The sequence below is a fragment of the Schistocerca americana genome, chromosome 7 (genome assembly GCF_021461395.2).
Source record: "Schistocerca americana isolate TAMUIC-IGC-003095 chromosome 7, iqSchAmer2.1, whole genome shotgun sequence".
Taxonomy (NCBI): Eukaryota; Metazoa; Arthropoda; class Insecta; order Orthoptera; family Acrididae; genus Schistocerca; species Schistocerca americana.
This window is the reverse complement of record NC_060125.1, coordinates 314,806,831-314,827,848: the sequence shown is the minus strand read 5'-3', so window position 1 is coordinate 314,827,848 and position 21,018 is coordinate 314,806,831. Positions and strand designations below refer to the sequence as shown.

The following is a 21,018-nucleotide window of genomic DNA, read 5'->3' as shown; positions in this document are numbered from 1 at the left end:
CCTAAACATCCAGAATACTAAACCCTCACCTGGTGCAGATTCATTGATGATCTGGATTTAGGTGAGGACACCCTATCCACATTCCTCCAGAACCTCAGGAGCTTCTCACCCATTTGCTTCACCTGGTCCTACTCAACCCAACAAGCCATCTTCCTAGATGTTGATCTCCTTCTCAAAGATGGCTACATCAGTACCTCTGTCCATATTAAACATACTAACCACCAGCAACATCTCCACTTCGACAGCTGCCATCCATTCCATACCAAGTCCCTTCCACACAGCCTAGCCACTCATGGTTGCTGCACCTACAGAGACAAACGGTTCATCTTGAAATATATCAATGGTCTGATTGAAGCCTTCACAGACCATAATTATCCTTCCAACCTTGTACAAGAACAAATCTCCTGTGCCTTATCTTTACAGTCTCCCACCACCTCCCAAAGTCTCACCATCCAGCTGTAGAGGAACATTCCCCTCATAATCCAGTACCACCCAGACCTGGTGCAACTGAATTATATTCTCCACCACGGTTTCAAGTACCTTTCATCATGCCCTGAAATGAGAAATGTCCTGTCCACTATCCCTCCCACAAAGGTATTCCACCATCCACTGGATCTACACAATAATTTGTCCCCTGCTCTCAAACTCTTACCTCATGGCTCATATCCCTGTAATAGACCTAGATGTAAGACCTGTCCCATACATTCCCCCATCACCACCTGTTCCAGCAGGGCCACAACTGCCGCTGAGCCGAGAGAAGTGCAGCAGAGCAGCAGCAGCAGCACTTGTGTGATGAACTGTAAATTAATTTAGTCTTTGCTTTTTGTTCATGTGCTTCTGCAAAGAAGTGAACTGTACATGTGTATTTTAAATTGTAGACTAGTGGTTAGAAAATTAATTGTAGTTTTTGTTTTTGCATAAGTCTTGTACACATCTTTGTGTAGGGTGGCTACCTAGTGTAAATTTTCTGTGTAGAGAAATTTATTTCTGTTTAATAGCTTGTGGTCTCAGAGTTCATTGATAAATCTGCACACCAACTTTTAGTTTTACTTTATTCTCCTTTGGTATATTTTCAAACTCAGTAGCATCATGTGAGACTTCATATCTATTTTATACACAGTTGATATGGCTAGAAACTGTGCTTGTTCTGAGAGGACACAAGGAGAGTTGGCTCCTGTCTGTAAACAGCTTGAAGCTGTGTTGGCTACTGTTGACAAGCTTCTAGCTAATGCTTGAAGTTGGGGTGATGTCAGGGCATAAGTAACAAGACCTGTGACACCTTTGGTGTCACTGGAATCTGCTGGTGGCCTTGGCGTCACTGCAGCTTCTGATATGTAAAATCTGACCAGTCCGTCCTCACTCCAGAGTGGGTGGCAGACAGTGGTGGGTTTGCATGTCACTGGTGGAAGGCAAAAGAGGGAGCTGGCCATGCAGCTGGCTCCCTATGTCTTAGCAACAGGTATGATGTGCTTCCCAGTGTTGACGATAACTCTGAGCCAGCATGGGATGACTCTCCTGTTGGGCCAGCGGTCAATTTTCCTGCCCTGTCGGGACAACTACAGAGGGTGGGTATGCTAGTCACTGGGAGCTCCAATGTCAGGTGGGTGATAGAGTCCCTCAGGGAGATAGCAGGCAAGGTGAGAAAGAATTCCAGTGTGCATTCGGTATGTTTGCCAGGAGGTCTCACCCGAGATGTGGAGGAGGCCCTGCTGGCAGCTATCAAGCGCACTGGGTGCAACCAGCTGCATGTAGTAGCACATGTCAGCACAAATGATGCCTGCTGTTTGGGTTCTGAGGCCATCCTCTGCTCTGTTCAGTGGCTGGCTGATTTGGTGAAGGGAACTAGCAATGCATGCAGAGTGCATGCTAAGCTGTCTATTTGTAGCATTGCACCCCGAGTTGATCATGGTCTTCTGGTTTGGAGCAGAATGGAAGGTCTAAACTAGAGGCTCAGATCGCTCTGTGACAGTATCGTATGTGAATTTCTTGACCTCCACTATCGAGTGCAGAATTGTAGGGTTCCCCTTAATAGGTCAGACGTGCACTACATGCAGGAAGTGGCTACTAGGGTAATGGAGTACATGTGGTGTGCATATTTGGCTTTTTTAGGTTAGAGGACCACTCCCTTTGGAGCAAACATGATTTACCTGTTAAATCAGCCATAGAAACCTCAGAGAATCTTGGTCCTCACAGATCAGAGATAGAAAAGATTAATATGATTTTAGTAAACTGCAGGAGCATCCGAGGAAAGGTCCCAGAATTAGTATCACTTAATGAAGGTTATAATGTACTGATAGTATTGGGAACAGAAAGCTGGTTGAAACCAGATGTCAGTGACAATGAAATCCTAAGTTCAGACTATCATAAGGATAGGTTAGTAACCAATGGTGGTGGCATGTTTATTGCAGTAGAAAATTTGATAAAATCTAGCGAGGTTATCACAGATTCCAAATTTGAATTAATCTGGGCAAAATTGAGTATGAAAGAACAGTCAGTCAAAAATGGTGATTGGGTGCCTTTATAGACCACCTGGGCCAGGATCTGTAGTTGTAGAGTGCTTCAGGGAGAGCTTGCAGAATAACATCAGTAATTTTCCTGAGCATGCCATTGTATTAGGGGGTGACTTCAATTTGCCAGGTATAGATTGGAAATGTTATGCCATCAAAACTGGTACCAGAGACAGGGAATCATGTGGCATTGTTCTGGACGTCTTGTCTGAAAATTACCTTGAGCAGACAGTTAGAGAACCAACTTGTGAGGGTAACGTCTTAAGCCTCATGGCAACAAACAGATCTAAACTTAGAATCAGTTAACGTAGAGGAAGTTATCAGTGATCATAAGGCTGTGACCGCATCTAGACAACAGGTCCCATAATGAATGTTAAGAAAGGTAGGTAGATATATTTGCTCAGCAAGGGTGACAGGATAAAAATTTCAAAATATCTCAGCAGTCGGCATCAAATATTCAGTGATGAGGATGAAGATGTGGAGAACAAATGGAAAAAATTCAAATGTATCATTCAATGTTCCCTAGGAAAGTACGTTGGGAGTAATGTTTTAAGGGATGGGAAACATCCACCATGGTTTAATAGCCATGTTAGAAAAGTGCTAAGTAAACAAAGAGCACTTCATCTCAGATTCAAGATAAGCAAAAACTTAGCTGATGTTCAAAAGTTGAAGGAAGCAAAATGAGCATAAGGAGAACAATGAGAGAATTGTTCAACACAGTTATTAAATGGAGAACATGTGCTTGTGCTTTTGAAGTACTTCTTGGATAACTTAAGGGCCTACAATGGGGCTTTCCAAATGACTTCTTTTGGAGTGAATCATACCACTGAAGGGTTGTTAATGCCTGCTTTTGAGTTGCAGGGCCACATGTATCACCTGATTGGCTCTTTTCTGCCAATAGATGTTCCAAGGTTTTTGAAGTTTATTTTTTTGGCTAATTACCAAGACTAGGCAAATATTGGGCAACAGCATATTACAAGTTTAAACTCAGGTTTGCTGAGAAGCCTGCAAATTGTGCTACACCATGTAAACCTATATGTCAAGAGCTTTACAGTGGCACTTCAACCAGCTCCAAATGATGAGTGCAACAATTACAAGATTCTTACCATAAAGAATACATGTCAGGTTGAAGATAAGCACATTTAAAAGACACCTACATAAAGCCTTTGGCCAGTCTTCATCAGTAAAAGAGAGACACTCATCATTCACACACACAAGCAAGCACACGTCACGCACACATGACCGCCAACTCCAGCATCTCGGGCTGGAATGCAACTATCTCATGTGATGCAAGCAACAATTTAGAGGTGCCAGGGAAGGGGGAGGGACAGTAGTGTATGGGTGGGGAGGGAGACGAACACTGTCTGGTGGAGAGCACAGGGACTAGACTGCCAACAGGTGCAGCATCAGGAGGTTGTGGGGCAGGGAGGTGGGGAAAAAAGGAGCAAAAAAGAAGACGAGTGGAGAAATATGGGCAGATTCATTGGCAGAGGGCTGCAAATGAACAGAGAGGAAGATGAGAATGAGGAGGAAATGATAGAACAGAGTGGGTGAAAACTGTTGAGTGGAGGGTTGGAGAGCATAGAATGTGTTGTAAGGATAACTCCTATGTGCACAGTTAAGAAAAGCTAGTGGTGGAGGTAAGGATCCAAATGGCTAGGGTAGTGAAGCAGCCATTGAAATTAAGTGTATTATTTTCAGCTACATGTTGTGGCAGAAGGGGGTCTGCTCTGCTCTTTGCCACCGTTTGGTGGTGACCATTCATCCTGCTGGGCAACTGGTTGGTAGTCATACCAATATAGAAAGCTGTGCAATGATTGCAGCAGAGCTGATAAAAGGTGTGGCTACTTCTACAGGTGGTCCATCTCCTGATCGGATAGAGTGAACCTGTGACAAGACTGGAGTAGGAAGTGACGGCTGGGTGGTTTGGGCAGGTTTTGCACCTGGACCTTCTACAGGGAAATGATCCTTGTGCCAAGGGGTTTGGATTAGGAGTTGCATAAGGAATGATTAGGATATTGTGGAGGTTGGTTGGGCAATCGAACACCACTTTAGGAGGTGTGGGAAGTATCTAGGGCAGGCTGTCCCTCATTTCAGGGCATGATGATAGGTAACCAAAGCCCTGGTGAAGGACATGTTTCAATCACTCCTGTCCAGGGTGTAGTGGGTGATGAAGGGAACACTCCTTTGTGGCTGGTTCTTGGGGATGGTGGGAGGATTGAGGGTGTGAGGGGAAATGGCATGGGAGATCTGTTTGCGGCATAGGTCTGGGAAAAATAATGCCTGTCAGTGAAGGCCTTGGTGGGACACTCAGCATACTCCCTTGGTGGCCAGGTTGTATGGGAGGTATTTTTTGTTGTGAGAGGGATGACAGTTGTCAAAATGCAGGTACTTTTGGTGGTTGGCAGATTTAATGTGAACAGAGGTGCAGATGGAGCCATCAGGGAGGAGGAGCTCAATGCCTAGGAAGGTGGAACGCTGGATTGAGGGGGCAATGTGAAGCAGATGTGAGAGAAGGCATTGAGGTTTTGAAGGAATTAAAACAGGGTGTCTTGGCCCTGGGTCCAGATCATGAAGATATCACTGAAGTATCTGAACCAGACTAGGAGTTTGGTGTTTTGGGAGGCTAGGAAGATCTCCTCTAGATGGCACATAAAAATATTGGCATAAGAGGATGTCATGCAGGTGCCCATGGCTGTGCCACAGATTTGTTTATATGTCTTCCCTTCAAATGAAAAGCAGTTGTGGGTTAGGATAAAATAAGTAAGGAATATGAGGAATGAGGTAGTGGATTTGGAGTCTGAAGGCCATTGGGAAAGGTAGTGTTCAATAGCAGTAAGACCTTCGGCATGAGGGTTGTTGGTGTACAGGGAGGTGGTGTCAACTGTGATGAATAGGGATCCAGGTGGTAAGGGTGTAGGGATTGTGAAGAGTCAGTGAAGGAAGTGGTTGGTGTCTTTAATATGGGAGGCTAGATTGCAGGCAATAGGCTAGAGGTGTTGGTCAGTGAGGCCTGAATTCTTTCAGTGTGGGTACAATGACCAGCCACAATGGAGTGTCCAGGATTGTTGGGTTTGTGGATTTCGGGAAGCATGTAGAACGTGGGTGTGTGGGTTGTTGTAGCATTGACAAGTGAAAGTGATTTCTAGGAGATGTTCTGGGAAGAGCCTGAGGCTTCAAGCAGGGACTGGAGGTTGTGTTGGACTTCTGGGATGGGATCACTCTGGCAGACTTTATAAGTGCAGGATTCAGATAGTTGGCAGAGGCCTTCTGCCAAGTAGTTGTTGTCATTAACATCAACTGCAGTGGAAATGTTTTCTGCTGATAGGATGATTAAGTAATGATTTGTTTTGAGTTTGTGTATGGCTGTTCTTTCTTCTACTGAAAGGTTTGTGTTCTGAGGAAGGGACTTGGGGAAGGATGATGAAGCTAAGTTGGAGATAGGGAATTACTAGTAGGTGAATAGTGGATGGTCAGGCAGGAGAGTGAAGGATCACGGTCGGATGGTAGTAGGAACTAGAAGAGGCAGAATTCAGTGTTGGAATTAGAGAGGTTTTGGTTGGAGGGATTGGCAGCAAAGAATTGTTTGCATTGCAGGAATTGGGAGAAGAGAAATAGGTCTTTGACAAGCTCAACATGGTTAAATTTGTATGTAGAGCCAAAGGTGAGGTGTTTGAATAGGCTGAAACTTCTGTGGAGCTGAGGGTTTTGATGGAAAGGTTAACAACAGTGTTATGGGGATGTTTTGACTCAACTTTCCACCAAATCCAGAGCCTACATTGTTGATATTCATACCTCGGAGTTTCCATTGTTTGATAATTACAAATAATTACAGCTAAAAGAAGACCAAGAGGACCTCACCTGAGTCACTATAATGCACCAACTAGTAGACCAGAGCTGTGATAGGAGAGACTTGGTGTTACATACTCATGATAATTGTCTTCAGAGAATCAATGAAATACATCATGCTTATAACTCATTACAGTATCCTAGAATGTTTTATCAAGGTGACAACAGCTACAATTTTACTGTGTATAATGTTGATCCATGCACAGGTGCTCCGAATTTTAACAAAAAATTTCTGCAGTGCTGTTCTACATTTTTTAATCCAACTATGTGAGAACAAACATACATGTTGACATTGTTTTTAAGACCAATTTTTAGTAAATGTGTATCCAAAAATTAAAATTCTATTCATCTGCAATCATCAGAGACAATTACATGTGGAAAAATTGCATCACCTTATAATTATTTTACAGCAAGGTTTTGATACTAAAAACTTGTATAGAATGGTGATTCTCCCATCCACATTTACCAGTGCCTCCAGGTATATGGCCGAGGTGCTCGGGGTGCATTTTGCTATGGTAGAAAATATGGCAGTACGGATTTGATTATTACTACAACCACCAGTCCAAAGTGGCCCTAAGATAGAGAGCAACTTGTTTGCCGGCCAGGCATTCTATGACGGGCCTCACTTGATTTCTCAAGTACATTATTTTAAACAAAAACAGCAGACGGATTCTTCTTCTTACCCGTTTTTACAAAAGAAAAGGGATCAGGATCAGTGTGGTGCTAAATGTATTCAATAGATTGGCAAAGGCAAAAACATGATTTGCCTCTTTTGCACAACCTTTTGTGGCCGAAACAGAAAGTAGGCAAACAATGTTGATTGAGTTATTAGCACTGAAATATGATATTCTGACACAGACCCCATTCTGCACAGGATTGTCTAAACCAATGGCATACTTGATCCTTGTGGCTCATTAAATACAATTTCACCTTGCATGAAACAAGGCTGTTGCATGAAGAGGTTTCCAAAAAAAGCTTCATTGATGGAACGTTTACTGGTGAAAATATTACTGATGAAAACAGTACTTAAGATAGCAGTTAGGTGAACAATATATCTAATTATCGCATTGATTCACTGTTTTGTTGGTTCTTGGTAGATATTTTATATATTATAAATGAAAAAACACATGACACTGTTCTAGTATTCTACAATATTCATTACTTCTTTTTTTTTTTACAAAGCAGTTTTTGGCTGTGGTTATGGAATGTTTGTAGGATCAAAGATTTTAAACTAGTGCATCTGCAGAGCATTCCAGTGTGTTTCCAAAGGTGACAGTGTTAATATTCAATTTAAGACTAAGAAGAGAGGAATTATTTCAGTGAAAATGCAATGGAAAAACTACTGAACTTGCATAAAATATGTGACATATTAAATAATGAACTGTACATGGACTAGTTTAAAATTTTTGATACTACAAAAATTTCACAGACACACATATTTATCTTTGTACCTGATGATGATGTAACAGCCTGAAACTGGTTTATAAAAGAAAACAATAAATATTGTAGAATATTACACATGTATTGTGTGCATTTTCATTCCTAATACTTTATAATCACTTATTTTAAGTAGCTGAGAAGATTAGCATAGACAGTTCTAGGGATAATGTAATAAAATGTATGCAAGAAGCAATAACTCATATATGTAGGCAAATGACAATTACTCTAAGCTCTGCTTCCCCAAAGAACACTGTAATCACTTGATAGTTCACACTTCTTGTCCAAAAGGGCACATCATAAACACAATCAAGAATCTAGTCCAATGGAAACCCAGTAGGCAGCAAGGTCACAAAAGTAGGTGCAAGACAAAGACTTCAGCACAGTATGATTCAAAATGTCTTGCAGTGGCCCCAAAGCTGGGTTTTACCTGCAGCTTTATGCAGCAGGCAGGCCCACATGATGGCCTTCTGGTGATTCTTACCAGCTGCCAGAGGAGATGTCAGTAGTGGACATTGCAAGGTACCAACCTTACTGTCAGATGGCAGAGAGACAGCAGTGATGAGAATACTATTTTTCACTATCATGACATGTATTCAATCATAAATGTAACACGTCACTATCACATGGTATATTTCCAGACAGAGTGAATTATGCTACTGTCACACTACTTTACAAGAAAGTTATTAAGACAGATGTTAATAATTACTGACCAGTTTCAGTGCCTACCTCCTTCTTCAAGGTACTTGGAGAAAAAGGTATTTAGTCAACATTAATTTGTATTTCAAATCCCTTTTTTTCCAAATCAAAAACAACATTATACATGCTTTTAATTTCTGTTTGTGCTGTTTGCAGTAAACCTCTAGTGAAGCTCAAATATTATGGTATCATAGATCTTGTTGATAACTGACTTTCATGCTGCGTAACTACATTTTCATGCTGTGTAACCAGTAGTGTGCAGGGTATTTCATTAAGAAAATCAGGGAGTGCACAGAATGAAACATCATCTTCAGAATGGAGAGTAATTACTATAAGTGTATCACAGATGTCAGTTATGTTTTTCCTCCAGTTCTTGTTATATATAAATGATCTTCCATTCTATAATTAAAAAAGTAGAAATAATTCTCTTTGCAGACAATGCAAATATTATAATCAAGCCTAATGGAAAAACTTCAACAGTTGAAAGTACAAATAACATTTTCTTGAAACTTAAATGATTTTCTGCAAATGGACCATCACTGAATTTAGACAATACTCTATACCTGAAATTCAGTACTACTCAAGGCATAACCACACTATTAAACAATGATACATAATGATAAATCAATGAATGAAACAGAATATTCTAAATTCTTAACTACTTATACTGATAAGAACTTGAACTGGAATTCACAACTTACAGATCATCTTAATGTCTAAACTCTGCAACTTTTATGTTACAGGTAATCAGATTTTGGAGATGAAAAAAATTGACTAACTTCTCCAATTTTTATTCACTAATCTCTTTTGGCACCATATACTGTGGTAATTTGTCACTGAGGGAAAAGTGTCATTGTTGCACAGAAGCATGAAATAAGGACAATATGTGGTGTTTCCTCTAGTACTTCCTGTAAACAGTTATTTAAGCCTCACTATTTATTTACTCTCGTAAAAAGTGTCTTGTCAACATTTAATCAATGTCTGAAAGCAATAGTAACATTCATAAATATACACTGAGGTGACAAAAGTCATGGGATAGTGAAATGTGCATACACAGATGGCAATAGTACCATGCACACAAGGCGTAAAAGGACAGTTCATTGATGGAGCTGTAAACTGTAATCAGATGATTCATGCGAAAAAGTTTCAAATGCGATTATGACTGCACGACAGAAATTGACAGACTTTGAATGCAGAATGATAGTTGGAGTTAGATGCAAGGGGCATTCTATTCCAAAAATTATTAAATAATTCAATTTTCCAAGCTGCATAACATCAATAGTGTGCCGAGAATACCACATTTCAGGCAATACTGTTATCATGGACAATGCAGTGGCTGGCAGCCTTCACTTAATGACCAAGAACAGTGTAAAGTTGTCAGTGCTACCAGACAAGCAACACTGCATGAAGTAACTACAGAAATCAATATGGGACATATGATGAACCTACTCATTAGGATAGTGCTGTGGAATTTGGTGTTGGTGGACTATGGCAGAAGGTGACTGATGTGAGTCTTTTGCTAACAGAACAAAATGACCTGCAACACCCCTGCTGGGTTCGTTACTGTATCAGTTGGGCCCTAAATGACTGGAAAACTGTGGAATAGTCAGATGAGTCCTGATTTCAGCTGGTAAGAGGTGGAGGTAGGATTTGAGTGTGGTGCAGGCCCCACACAACCATAGACCCAAGTTATCAACAAGGCACTGTGCAAGCTGTTGGTGGCTTCATAATGATGTGTGCAGTGTGTACAAGGAAATGACTGGGTCCTCTGGTCCAGCTGAACTGATCATTGACCATTTGCATTCATTCATGGACTTCATATCCCAAACAGTGATGCAACTTTTATGGATGACACTGTGCCAGGTCACCGGGCCACAATTGTTCATGATTAGTTTGAAGAAAATTCTTTACCATTCAAGCAGATGATTTGTCTACCTATATTGCCCAACATGAATCCCATCAAACATTCATCAGACATAATCAAGAGGTCACTTAATGCATAAAATCATGCATCAGCACCATTTTCATAATTATGGATGTCTATATTTGCAGCCTCGCTCAATATTTCCACAAGTTATTGAGTTCATGTCATGTCAAGTTGCTGCACTACTCTGGGCAAAAGGAGGTTCATCACAGTAGTAGGAGGTATCCCATGACTTTTGTCACCTCACTGTAATAAAAGAAGGAACAGTAATTTGCACTATCCACCTCTCATTTATGGGTCATCAATTCCTGAAGAAATTATGTTTAGCAAAGAACTTTTAAAGGGATTGGATTGGATTGGATTGTTTGGGGGAAGAGACCAAACAGCGAGGTCATTGGTCTCATCAGATTAGGGAAGGGAGTCGGCCGTGCCCTTTCAAAGGAACTGTCCCAGCATTTGCCCTTTTGCCCTTTTAAAGGGCCTCCTACTTCTCTTTAAGGGTAGGTAATGGTTGGTTTAACTCATAGTTTCCCATATGTGGCAGAAGAGAAAGGAAAGAGTTGAAGCAAGTGGACTTACTCAAGGGTTAACATGACATTCAGCTATAATCCTGAGTGAAAATAAAATGTTCTTGCTACCTTTTATACAATTCTATTTCACCCAGCCCTATTATTTGATAAAGGAAGCCCAGATGCAGAAAGAAAATAAGTTTTCCACCTTACACACTCACACACAGTAGTTTTCTGTGGAATTCTTAAATTTATCCACTGCTGTAATATAGAATATAAATGTATAACCTGGTTACAGCAACATCCACACACATACTCACACAAAATGTACTCTGGCAACATACAGTCATTCTGCTGCAGTCAGCTGCAAATGTTGGTTATCTAAATTTTATCAGCAGTGTTTCACAAAGGAAAGGTTGTCTTCCTTCTGAGGATTCCCATTTGAGTTAGTAGGATTTCTGTAATCCTCGTGCATTGGCTGAACTTAATGGTAACACATCTGACAGCATGCCTCTTAATTGGTTCAATGTCACAAACACTCAAGAATGGGTTGCACCAGTATTTTATACACAGTCCACTTTATAGGTGAGCCAGAATTTTCTAAAATTCTACCAATAAACCAAAGTCAAACATTCACCTTCCCTACTACCAATCATACATCCTTTTCCCATCTCATATTGCCTTGCACAATCACACCTAGAAATTAAATCATGATGCTGGATTGTTTTCCCTACTCATCAGCATTAACTTATATTTTTCAACATTTAGAGCAAGCTACCATTCATCATCACACCAAATTTAAATTCTGTCTAAGACATTCTGTATGCTCCTACAGTCATTCAATAACAACACTCCCCCCTCCCGACACTATAGTGTCACCGTGTCACCAGCAAACAGTTGCGGCTTGCTGCTCAGCCTATCTGTCAGATCATTTTTGTATATGAAGAACAAGAGCAGTTCTATCACAATTCCCTGGGACACCACTGGTGATATCCTTGCTCTGATGAAGACTCGCCATCAAGGACAATGTTCTGAGTGTACTCCTTAAGAGATCTTTGAGCCACTCACATGTCTGGAAATCTATCCCATAAGCTCAATCATTCATTAACAGACTGCAGTGGAGCACTGTGTTAAATCCTACTTGGAAATCTAGGAATATGGAACGTGCATGTTACTCTTCATCTGTGGTTCACATGATGTCAAATGAGAAAAGGACAAGCTGATTTTTGCATGAGCAATAGTTTCTAAATCTGGATAGCTGGACAGAAGCTACTGTGCGTCAAGCAAATTTATTATATTCAAACTTCGGATATGTTCAAGAAGTCTGCAGCAAACTGATGTTAAGGATATTGGTCTGTAAGTTTGGGGGTCCATTCTTTTATCCTTCTTATTTATAGGAGTCACCTGTGATTTTTCCAGTTGCTTGAGATTTTGTGCTTGGTCAGAAATTCATGATAATTGAAAACTAGGTAAGGGGGCACTCCTGAAGAGTAGTATCCACAAAACCAAATTGGAATTCTATACACACCAGGCATGTTATTTGTTTTCAACTCTTTCAGTTTCTTCTGAATGCTAGATACACTTATTTCTACATCATCCATACAGGAATTTCTGTGACAGTCAAACAATGGTATGTCTGTATGATGCTTCTGCTTGCATGAGTCTATAAACAGCTGCCTTCTATTGCTACAGAGGACCGGCTAATGAGTGACTGAATAGAAGCCACTGAATTGTTTAGTGATTTTATGTAGGACCAGAATTTTTCATGTTAGCAAGATCTTTTGCTAACATACAAGCATGTATCAATCTTTTTATAGACGAATGAATTTCTACCAACTTTTGTCTGTTGGCATTTCTGCATCCTTTTTTGAACTGAGAGCACAACAATCTCTGCAGCCTCAGCATTTTCTGCATTTTGTTTGTAAACTAAGCTTTTTCCCTCTTAATACACTTACCTGGCATATATTTCTTCAGAGTTCAATTTGCAATCAGTTTAAACTTTGCCCCTAATTTGTATATTATTATCATATTGTAAGTGAATTATTTCCAGTCATTGCCTTAGTAGGATGCTAACAACTGATTATGTGCTCTTTCCAACATAAACATTCTCCTAGCTTCCTTGAGGGATTTATGAACTTCAGTAACCATTATCATTATGATGACATCACTATTACTAATCCTAGTCTCTATATTGACACTGTCAATAAGGTCAGACCTATTGGTAGCTACAAGATCTAAAATATTTCCATTGCATGTTGGTTGCCAAACTTTCTGCTCAATGCAGTTTTTGGAAAGTATTTTCAGGACTGCTTCACAAGACTGACTTACCTTATAACTTCTAATGGACCTACACATATCCCAGTCTATCCTCGGAAGGTTAAAGTTGCCTCCAACCAGTATTCTATGATCAGGGTACTTCCGTTTTTAGCATAGATTTTCTCTGAATGATTCTACAACTGGTACAGTTGAATGAGGTGGTTGGTAAGGACATATGATGATGGTCTTGAGTTCACTTAGGCTGGTTACTTGTAGTGTAATAACTTCACAGCCAGACTCAGTTTCAACCAACAAAATATTTTAGTCCATGCAATGATCACTACCCTCCCATGATGTATAATCTGTCTTTACAATATGTGTTCCATATTACTAAATATTTCAGAGCTTTCTACTTTGGATTTTCTCCAGCTCTTGGTTCCATGTGACTGTTCCTAGAGTGTGGTAAATTCAGGAACTCTGTTATGAAAGCTTTGGTGATTTACTGTTACAGTTTAGACATCTGAAGTGTCTTTACCTTGTACAGAATCTGATTTCACTCTCTGACAGGTATTGACTGATGAGCAGTCATCAGGCCTCAGTATTTTGCCTAGCCAAAAAATCCACTGTTCTCCACAAATACACTGCCACATGAGCAGTTGCTTCCTCTGTGTAGTGCACCCCCAGTCTATCAAGAAGAGTCCTGCAATTCCCAGCTCTATAACACAGGTGCAGAAATTTACTGACAAGACCTTCACACAGTCTTCAGACCCTCTGATTGAGAGACTTCACTTGGCTCCACATCAAAGGATCTGGCAGTTATAGTACGAGAGTCACTCCAAAAGAAATGCACACTATTTTTCTATAAATACAATTTTCATTCTGCATGTGCGAAAGTTTTACAGTGTGTAGATACATCCTTCCCGCTTGTTTTCAAACTTAGTTCAACCTGTTCCTGTGAGTGGCGCCATCACAGCATGTCTTCAAGATGGCTGCTACACTTGACATTCATCAGAAGCAATGTGCTTTTTTCCTGTACTGTGAAAACGAGACAATGGGAAACATCCACAAGAGGTTGAAAAAGGTGTATGGAGATGCTGCTGTCGATCCCAGTACAGTCAGTGGGCAAGCAGGTTACGTGATGAAAGAGGGCATGACAATATTGAGGATTGTCCTCACAGTGGCAGGCCTCATACTGCACACGTCCAGACAATGTGCAGAGAGTTAATGAATTGGTGACTGCTGACAGACACATTGAATGAATTGTCATGCTACGTTGGCATAGGGAAAGGAAGTGTTTGCAGAACACTGAAAGTCTTCGCAATAAAAAAGGTATGTGTCAGGTGGGTTCCCAGGATGTTGACAGTGGCTCACAAAGAAACAATAAAAATGGTACACAGCAAACTTTTGGAACAGTACGAGAATGGTGGAGATGAATTTCTTGGAAGAATTGTGACAGGTGATGAAACATGGCTCCATCATTTTTCACCGGAGACGAAGAGGCAATCAATGGAGTGGCATCATGCAAATTCACCCAAGAAAAAAAAAATTCAAAACCACAACTTCTGTCAGAAAAGTTATGGCTATGGTGTTTTTCGATTCCGAAGGACTCTTGCTTGTAGACATCATGCCAAGTGGAACCACCATAAATTCTGATGCATATGTGATGACTCTGAAGAAACTTCAAGTTCAACTGAGTCATGTTCAACCACATTGGCAAAAGCAGGCTGTTTTGCTGTTGCACAACAAAGTACAGCCACATGTCAGTCAAAAAACCAATGGAAGCGATCACAAAACTCGGATGGACAGCACTGAAACACCCGCCTTACAGTCCTGACCTGGCTCCATGTGACTATCATCTCTTTGGGAAACTGAAAGCTTACATGTAATGAAAGATTATCTTTGTGGAACAAAGTTTGAAGATGATGACTCCCTTGTGCACGCTGCCAAACAGTAGCTCCAACAGGTTGGTCGAGAATTTTACTGTGCGGGTATACAGGCACTAGTTCCAAGATGGCATACGGCAGTTAAGAGGGATAGAAATTATGTGGAGAAATGAAAATATTGTTCCTAAAGGATGTATCTACACACTGTAAAACTTTCAAACATGTAGAATAAAAGATGGATTTAAAAAAAAATAGTGTGCATTTCTTTCGGAGTGACCCTCTTATAATACTGCAAACTGTGAACTCTGCTTGCATGCCAAAGCAGGGTCAGCATTCTTCACTATGTCCACCAGTCTTATGTACAAACTGAGGATGGCTTCAGAACCCAAGCAAGAGGCGTCATTGGACCCAACATGAGCCACAACTAGAAGACAACTTCACCCCGCACTCGCTGTTGTTGCAGGCAGGGCTTTCTCCACATCTCAGATGAGGTTTCACAAAAGGCATACTGGGTGCCCACTGAACTTTTTGCCAGCCCTAGATGATATTTCCCAGAGGTATCCCATAATGCACCCAACACTGGAGCTGCTGATAACTAGCAAATCCCTTCCCCTGTGTTCCTGCTACCCTTATGAAGGAGCAGCCACTTGTCCACTCACGGAGAGAATGGACATGGCCAGACAGACAGTGCCCATATTTTGAGTCATGCAAACATGTTACAACCTCCCACTCACTCTGTGATGAGCACAGTTCCCTCATACCAGGTACACTGGAAGTGCTTTGGCAAAAAAACCTGTGGGTGAAACAAATGACATCTGAGATGTCCCATTAATATGCCAGTTTCTCCACCAATGCTATACCCCAAGGCAGCAGCCTGCAGATGGCTGACCATGGCAACAGTGCCTTCAAATGTTCTTGAAGTGTGGCCAATCTTTTGTTGCACCCCAGAAATGCATAGGCTAGGGCCATCTCTGCCAGTGAAATTCTGGGTCTTGCACACATAACAAATTATTTTAGCTCACCAACACACTTATGTTTTATGGTGTAGTCATGGTCAGTGGAAGAGGGACATGTCATACCTGTAAGTATCAATTTACCAAGAGCATAATAGCACCTCTGCTGCACTTCATTGACACTTCAGATCTAGTTTTTATCCTGAAAGTGTTGGTTGAGGAAGGTGTGATGTAAGAACAGTAGGTGTTAAGGAAATTACAACAGATAGGTTTATTAAGTAATGCACCTTCAACCAGTTCACCTGCTGTACCATTACTACCCAACCTATAGGCACAGATCATGTAACCAGTTGGAGGATGTAGCTGTAGCAGAACTTACACAAGTACCACTGTCAGAAAATGTTGCCATTAAAATCACCTGATTTTGCACCTTGTATTGATTTGTATAGTGGTAGCACAACTTACACATGCACTATTGTCAGATGATGTTGGCATTAAGACTACCTGATTTTGCGCCATATGTGGATTTATCTAGATGTTTCTTCATCAAAGTACAAAGGGTAGCACATGTGATCCACAAAACTACCATCCAATATCCTTGATATCCATCTATTGTAGAATCTTGGAACATATTCTGAATTTAAAAAATATGAGATACCTCAAAAAGAATGACCTCCTCCTTGCCAATCAGCATGTGTTCTGAAGCACTGATCATGTGAAACAGCACTTGTGCTTTTCTCACATGACATCCTGAAACCCATGGATCACAGCAGTCAGGCAGATGCTGTATTTCATGATACCCAAAGAGCATTGGGCACAGTTCCACACGTACATTAATAATGGATAAAGTGAAGTTTGTGATAGGATTGAGGATATCTTGGTAGGGGGTATCTTATCTTGGGTGGAAAGTCATCAGCAGATGTAGAAGTAGTTAAAGTGTGCCTCCAGGACATATTAATAGCAACATTAGACTGTTCACAGATGATGAGATTATCTGTAGTGAAGTAATGTCTGAAAACACTAAACAAATATTCAATTAGATCTTGACAAGATTTCAAAGTAGTGCAGAGATTGGCTACCTGCTTTAACTGTTCAGAAATATAAAATTGAGCCCTTCACAAAATGAAAAAAAGTAGCATTTTAAGGCTTATCAATGAGTCGCAATTAGTCAGTGAAACCATACAAATACTTGGGTGTAACAATTTGTTGGGATATGAAATGGAAAAATCACATAGGCTCAGTTTAACATAAAGCAGGTGGCAGCCATCAGTTCATTGTACAATACTAGGGAAATGCAGTCAATCTACAAAGGACATTATTTACTAGACTCTTGTGCTATCCATTCTAGAATATTGACCAAATGTGTGGTACCTGTACCAGATAGGAATAACAGAGGATATTGAATGTATAGAAAGCCGGGCAGCATGATTGGTCACAGATTTGTTTTCATTCTTTTTTGTGTATGAATCATGAGTGAAGGTATTCTGTTCTTCAGTAAATGGTTTCATTTCCTATTACATTGTGAATCTGAGAATAGATGTAAACTGTCCCTTGGTGATGGGGGTTGGGTGGGGTGGGAGTGCGGGTGAGGGGAGTGGGGGGTGGGGGGGGGAGGAGGGGAGGGGCAGGTATCAGAGCAAAGATCCAGAGCTCCAAGTAGTGCCAACCAGAACTTATTTTTCTCTTTAATTTTTCTTTTCCTCTATTAAAAATGCTTTTCGTACATGGAAAATTCCACACTGCAAAGTGGTTGGAGTCCAAATTTAAATGTGTGTTACTATGAAACTGTCTAGATATATCAGCTCATAGGTTGCAGAAAGCCAAGGGTGTATCATCTCTAGCAAGAATATGATTAGCAAAGCACTCTAATATTTGAATCACCATTAGGACTGAGGAAAATGTTATTTCAGCAAGCATCTTGAGAATACTGATGTGATAGTTACATTTCATGTCACCAGGATACAGTAGAAGAGGGCTTTATAACAGCTAAATACTTCCTGAATTTTAAGTTCAAAATGGCTCTGAGCACTATGGGACTTAACTGCTGTGGTCGTCAGTCCCCTACAACTTAAAACTACTTAAACCTAACTAACCTAAGGACATCACAGACATCCATGCCCGAGGCAGGATTCGAACCTGCGACCGTAGCGGTCGCGCGGTTCCAGACTGTAGTGCCTAGAACCGCTCAGAATTTTAAGTCTTCATATTCACTCAGTCTGTAGTGATTTCTCATTACCAATTACATTACTCTATTATTCATCTTCATGAGTGAAAAAACATCAATAATTTTTCAGGCTTTCATTCTTTAATGTAAAATTACTTAAGTTATACAGTACATGAAAAAATGTTTATTTCATTATTATTCCAGGTGGCAACATGTGCCGTGCTTGCTACACAACGAGCATTGCATCTTATCTCTCCTGAAAGAAAACAGAAGAACAAAATACAACCTAAAAATACATTTTAAGTATCAATGTAAATGCACATCTTACTTTTTCAAAAGTTAAGTATTCACATTTCTACTGAAATAATATTTTGGTGTTTACTATAAATTTTGTACAAAAACTAAAGTTTATTCTTTGAAAAATATTATGTAAATGGATCTAATAAATCTACTGAAAAACAGGTGACAATTTTTACTGTGGGAAATACATTCCTCCTATCTTGTAATATTTGAGCTCAATTTGTACCATGCAGTGGCACACATGGGATTAGGTCTGCAGAATGAAATAACAGGGCACAGAAATGTTCTCACAGCCTGTTTATTGGAACTGACACAACTATATTGTAGTAGTATTACATAGGACAATCTATTACCTTCAGCTGTCCAAAAAAAAAGGAAACTATTACTTCTCTTCTCATGAACACTACTATTCACATGCACCTGGATCTGGTGTGCATACCAAAGTGAAACTAAATACTACATTGAAGATGTTCACTTCATTTGACATAGCACCCTTCAGCATATGCATCATTATAGGAGAGACTGTTTTTATGCTTAGAGAGGGCAGCTACCAAACTGCAAATAAGTTGCAGTGGGTGACACACAGTGGGTGCTCACAGTTTGAGGTGTGGACTTCATTTATTAAATATAACACTGTCAACACAGCATTAAGCAACCTATAGCTTGTGACACACTCATAGTGGTCTGCATAAATTACAAGGGGATGGCCAGAGTTGTCATGTCAAAGCCTGTGTTGATTTTTTCACCATTGCAAGCTAATGTTGAAAAAGTCCATATGCAGTATTTTATCTGCTGACATGACCTGGAAGTCTGTAAAAATTTTTAAGAAATCTGTTACATGTTTTCTGCACTCATAACTGAGTAGTATAGCCATGACCTCTCTTGCTATGTTATGCCAATGCCATGTAAAGACATGGTGGTGTTAGCTATGTGTAACTCTCTTGCCACAGCAGTGAGAGAGCAGATTCACCATGTGAAAGTGCTCATAAGATAATTAAACATTCATTGACAAGTACAACTGATATGTTATCTATAGCATGCCTTCCAAATGCCATGGAATAGATTCAAATAAATATCATGGCTTGGAATACATAAAAATTCATTTTAATTCTTGTTACTGCCACAAAAATGCAAAATATTGATGCAATGTTCCAAACAAACATTTTTTGTACACCAAGAACATACAAGTAAAGACAAAATATGACAGTGCTGCTAGTCACAGACATTATTAGATGTCCTTAGATGAAACTGGGCCAGTGTTAAGAAATGAATGAGGTCTAATATCAATAGATTTTGAAAAGTGCCATACAAAGTTAACCAAGTTTTGAAACCATGAAGAGGAAAACTGACAATGCACTACCGATTGCAACTTGGGAATATTGTCACAATGGTAGACTTGAAACTGCAGTGATCTGCACACAGTTATTTTCTCTGTTAGTTTTATGTAAAATGTTTTCCACTACCAAAAAGATTCTCTGTCTAATTGTTGAATTACGTTCGTCATGCCAGTTGGAATCTGAAGTATCTCTACTTCTTTGTCATACTGAGCACAAAATACAGCTTTTAATGAATCAGAACTTTTATGACCTGGTCATGAATCTAAAAGGAAAAGAGATTTGTTCCTGTGGAATGGAAGAAAAGCATGATGCATGAAAATAGTAACATTTTCATTTCCCATTTTTCCCCAACTTTGGTGTGTCTACCATAAGATTGTCTGCTAAGAATATTGTTCTTTTGACATGAAGTCCAAAATATGTGGCTGATTCTTGAAGACATGCACTTAGTTTAGGCAGCAAGAAACCATCCAGACTCATTATGGGCATTTTAGTGTATGAGTGTGTGATTGCAGTAATGGACTGCATAGTTGCCTCTGTATGGTTTTCCCCTTAGAATGACAGTGTTCTTTTAACAAACTTTTCTTTTTGGAAACCAGACTGATCTGCATTGTGAATGTAAGAGTCACTAAAACTAGTAACCTTATGATTTGCAATCATAATAAAAACTTCTATCATTTCATTCCTCCCTCCATTAACCATAGACCTTGCCATTGGTGGGGAGGCTTGCATGCCTCGATGGTACAGATAGCCGTGCCGTAGGTGCAACCACAACGGAGGGGTACCTGTTGAGAGGCCAGACAAACGTGTGGTTCCTGAAGAGGGGCAGCAGCCTTTTCAGTAGTTGCAGGGGCAACAGTCTGGATGATTGACTGATCTGGCCTTGTAACACTAACCAAAATGGCCTTGCCATTCTGGTACTGCGAACGACTGAAAGCAAGGGGAAACTACAGCCGTAATTTTTCTTGAGGGCATGCAGCTTTACTGTATGATTAAATGATGATGGCGTCCTCTTGGGTAAAATATTCTGAAGGTAAAATAGTCCCCCATTTGGATCTCCGGGCGGGGACTATTCAAGAGGACGTCGTTATCAGGAGAAGGAAAATTGGTGTTCTATGGATCAAAGCGTGGAATGTCAGATCCCTTAATTGGGCAGGTAGGTTAGAAAATTTAAAAACAGAAATGGATAGGTTAAAGTTAGAC

The 21,018-nt window shown here is 40.2% G+C and overlaps 1 protein-coding gene across 1 annotated transcript in view; it reads left to right on the top strand.

Moving 5' to 3' along the window:
- The window catches only part of LOC124622290 (calcium/calmodulin-dependent protein kinase type IV-like), a 601,039-nt gene extending 582,397 nt beyond the window's left edge, over positions 1–18,642 (top strand). The window contains exon 10 of the mRNA XM_047147960.1: positions 18,386–18,642. Coding sequence (XP_047003916.1) covers positions 18,386–18,484 — 99 coding nt within the window. The 3' untranslated portion in view covers positions 18,485–18,642. The remainder of the gene's footprint in view (positions 1–18,385) is intronic.
- Positions 18,643–21,018: the final 2,376 nt, after the last annotated feature.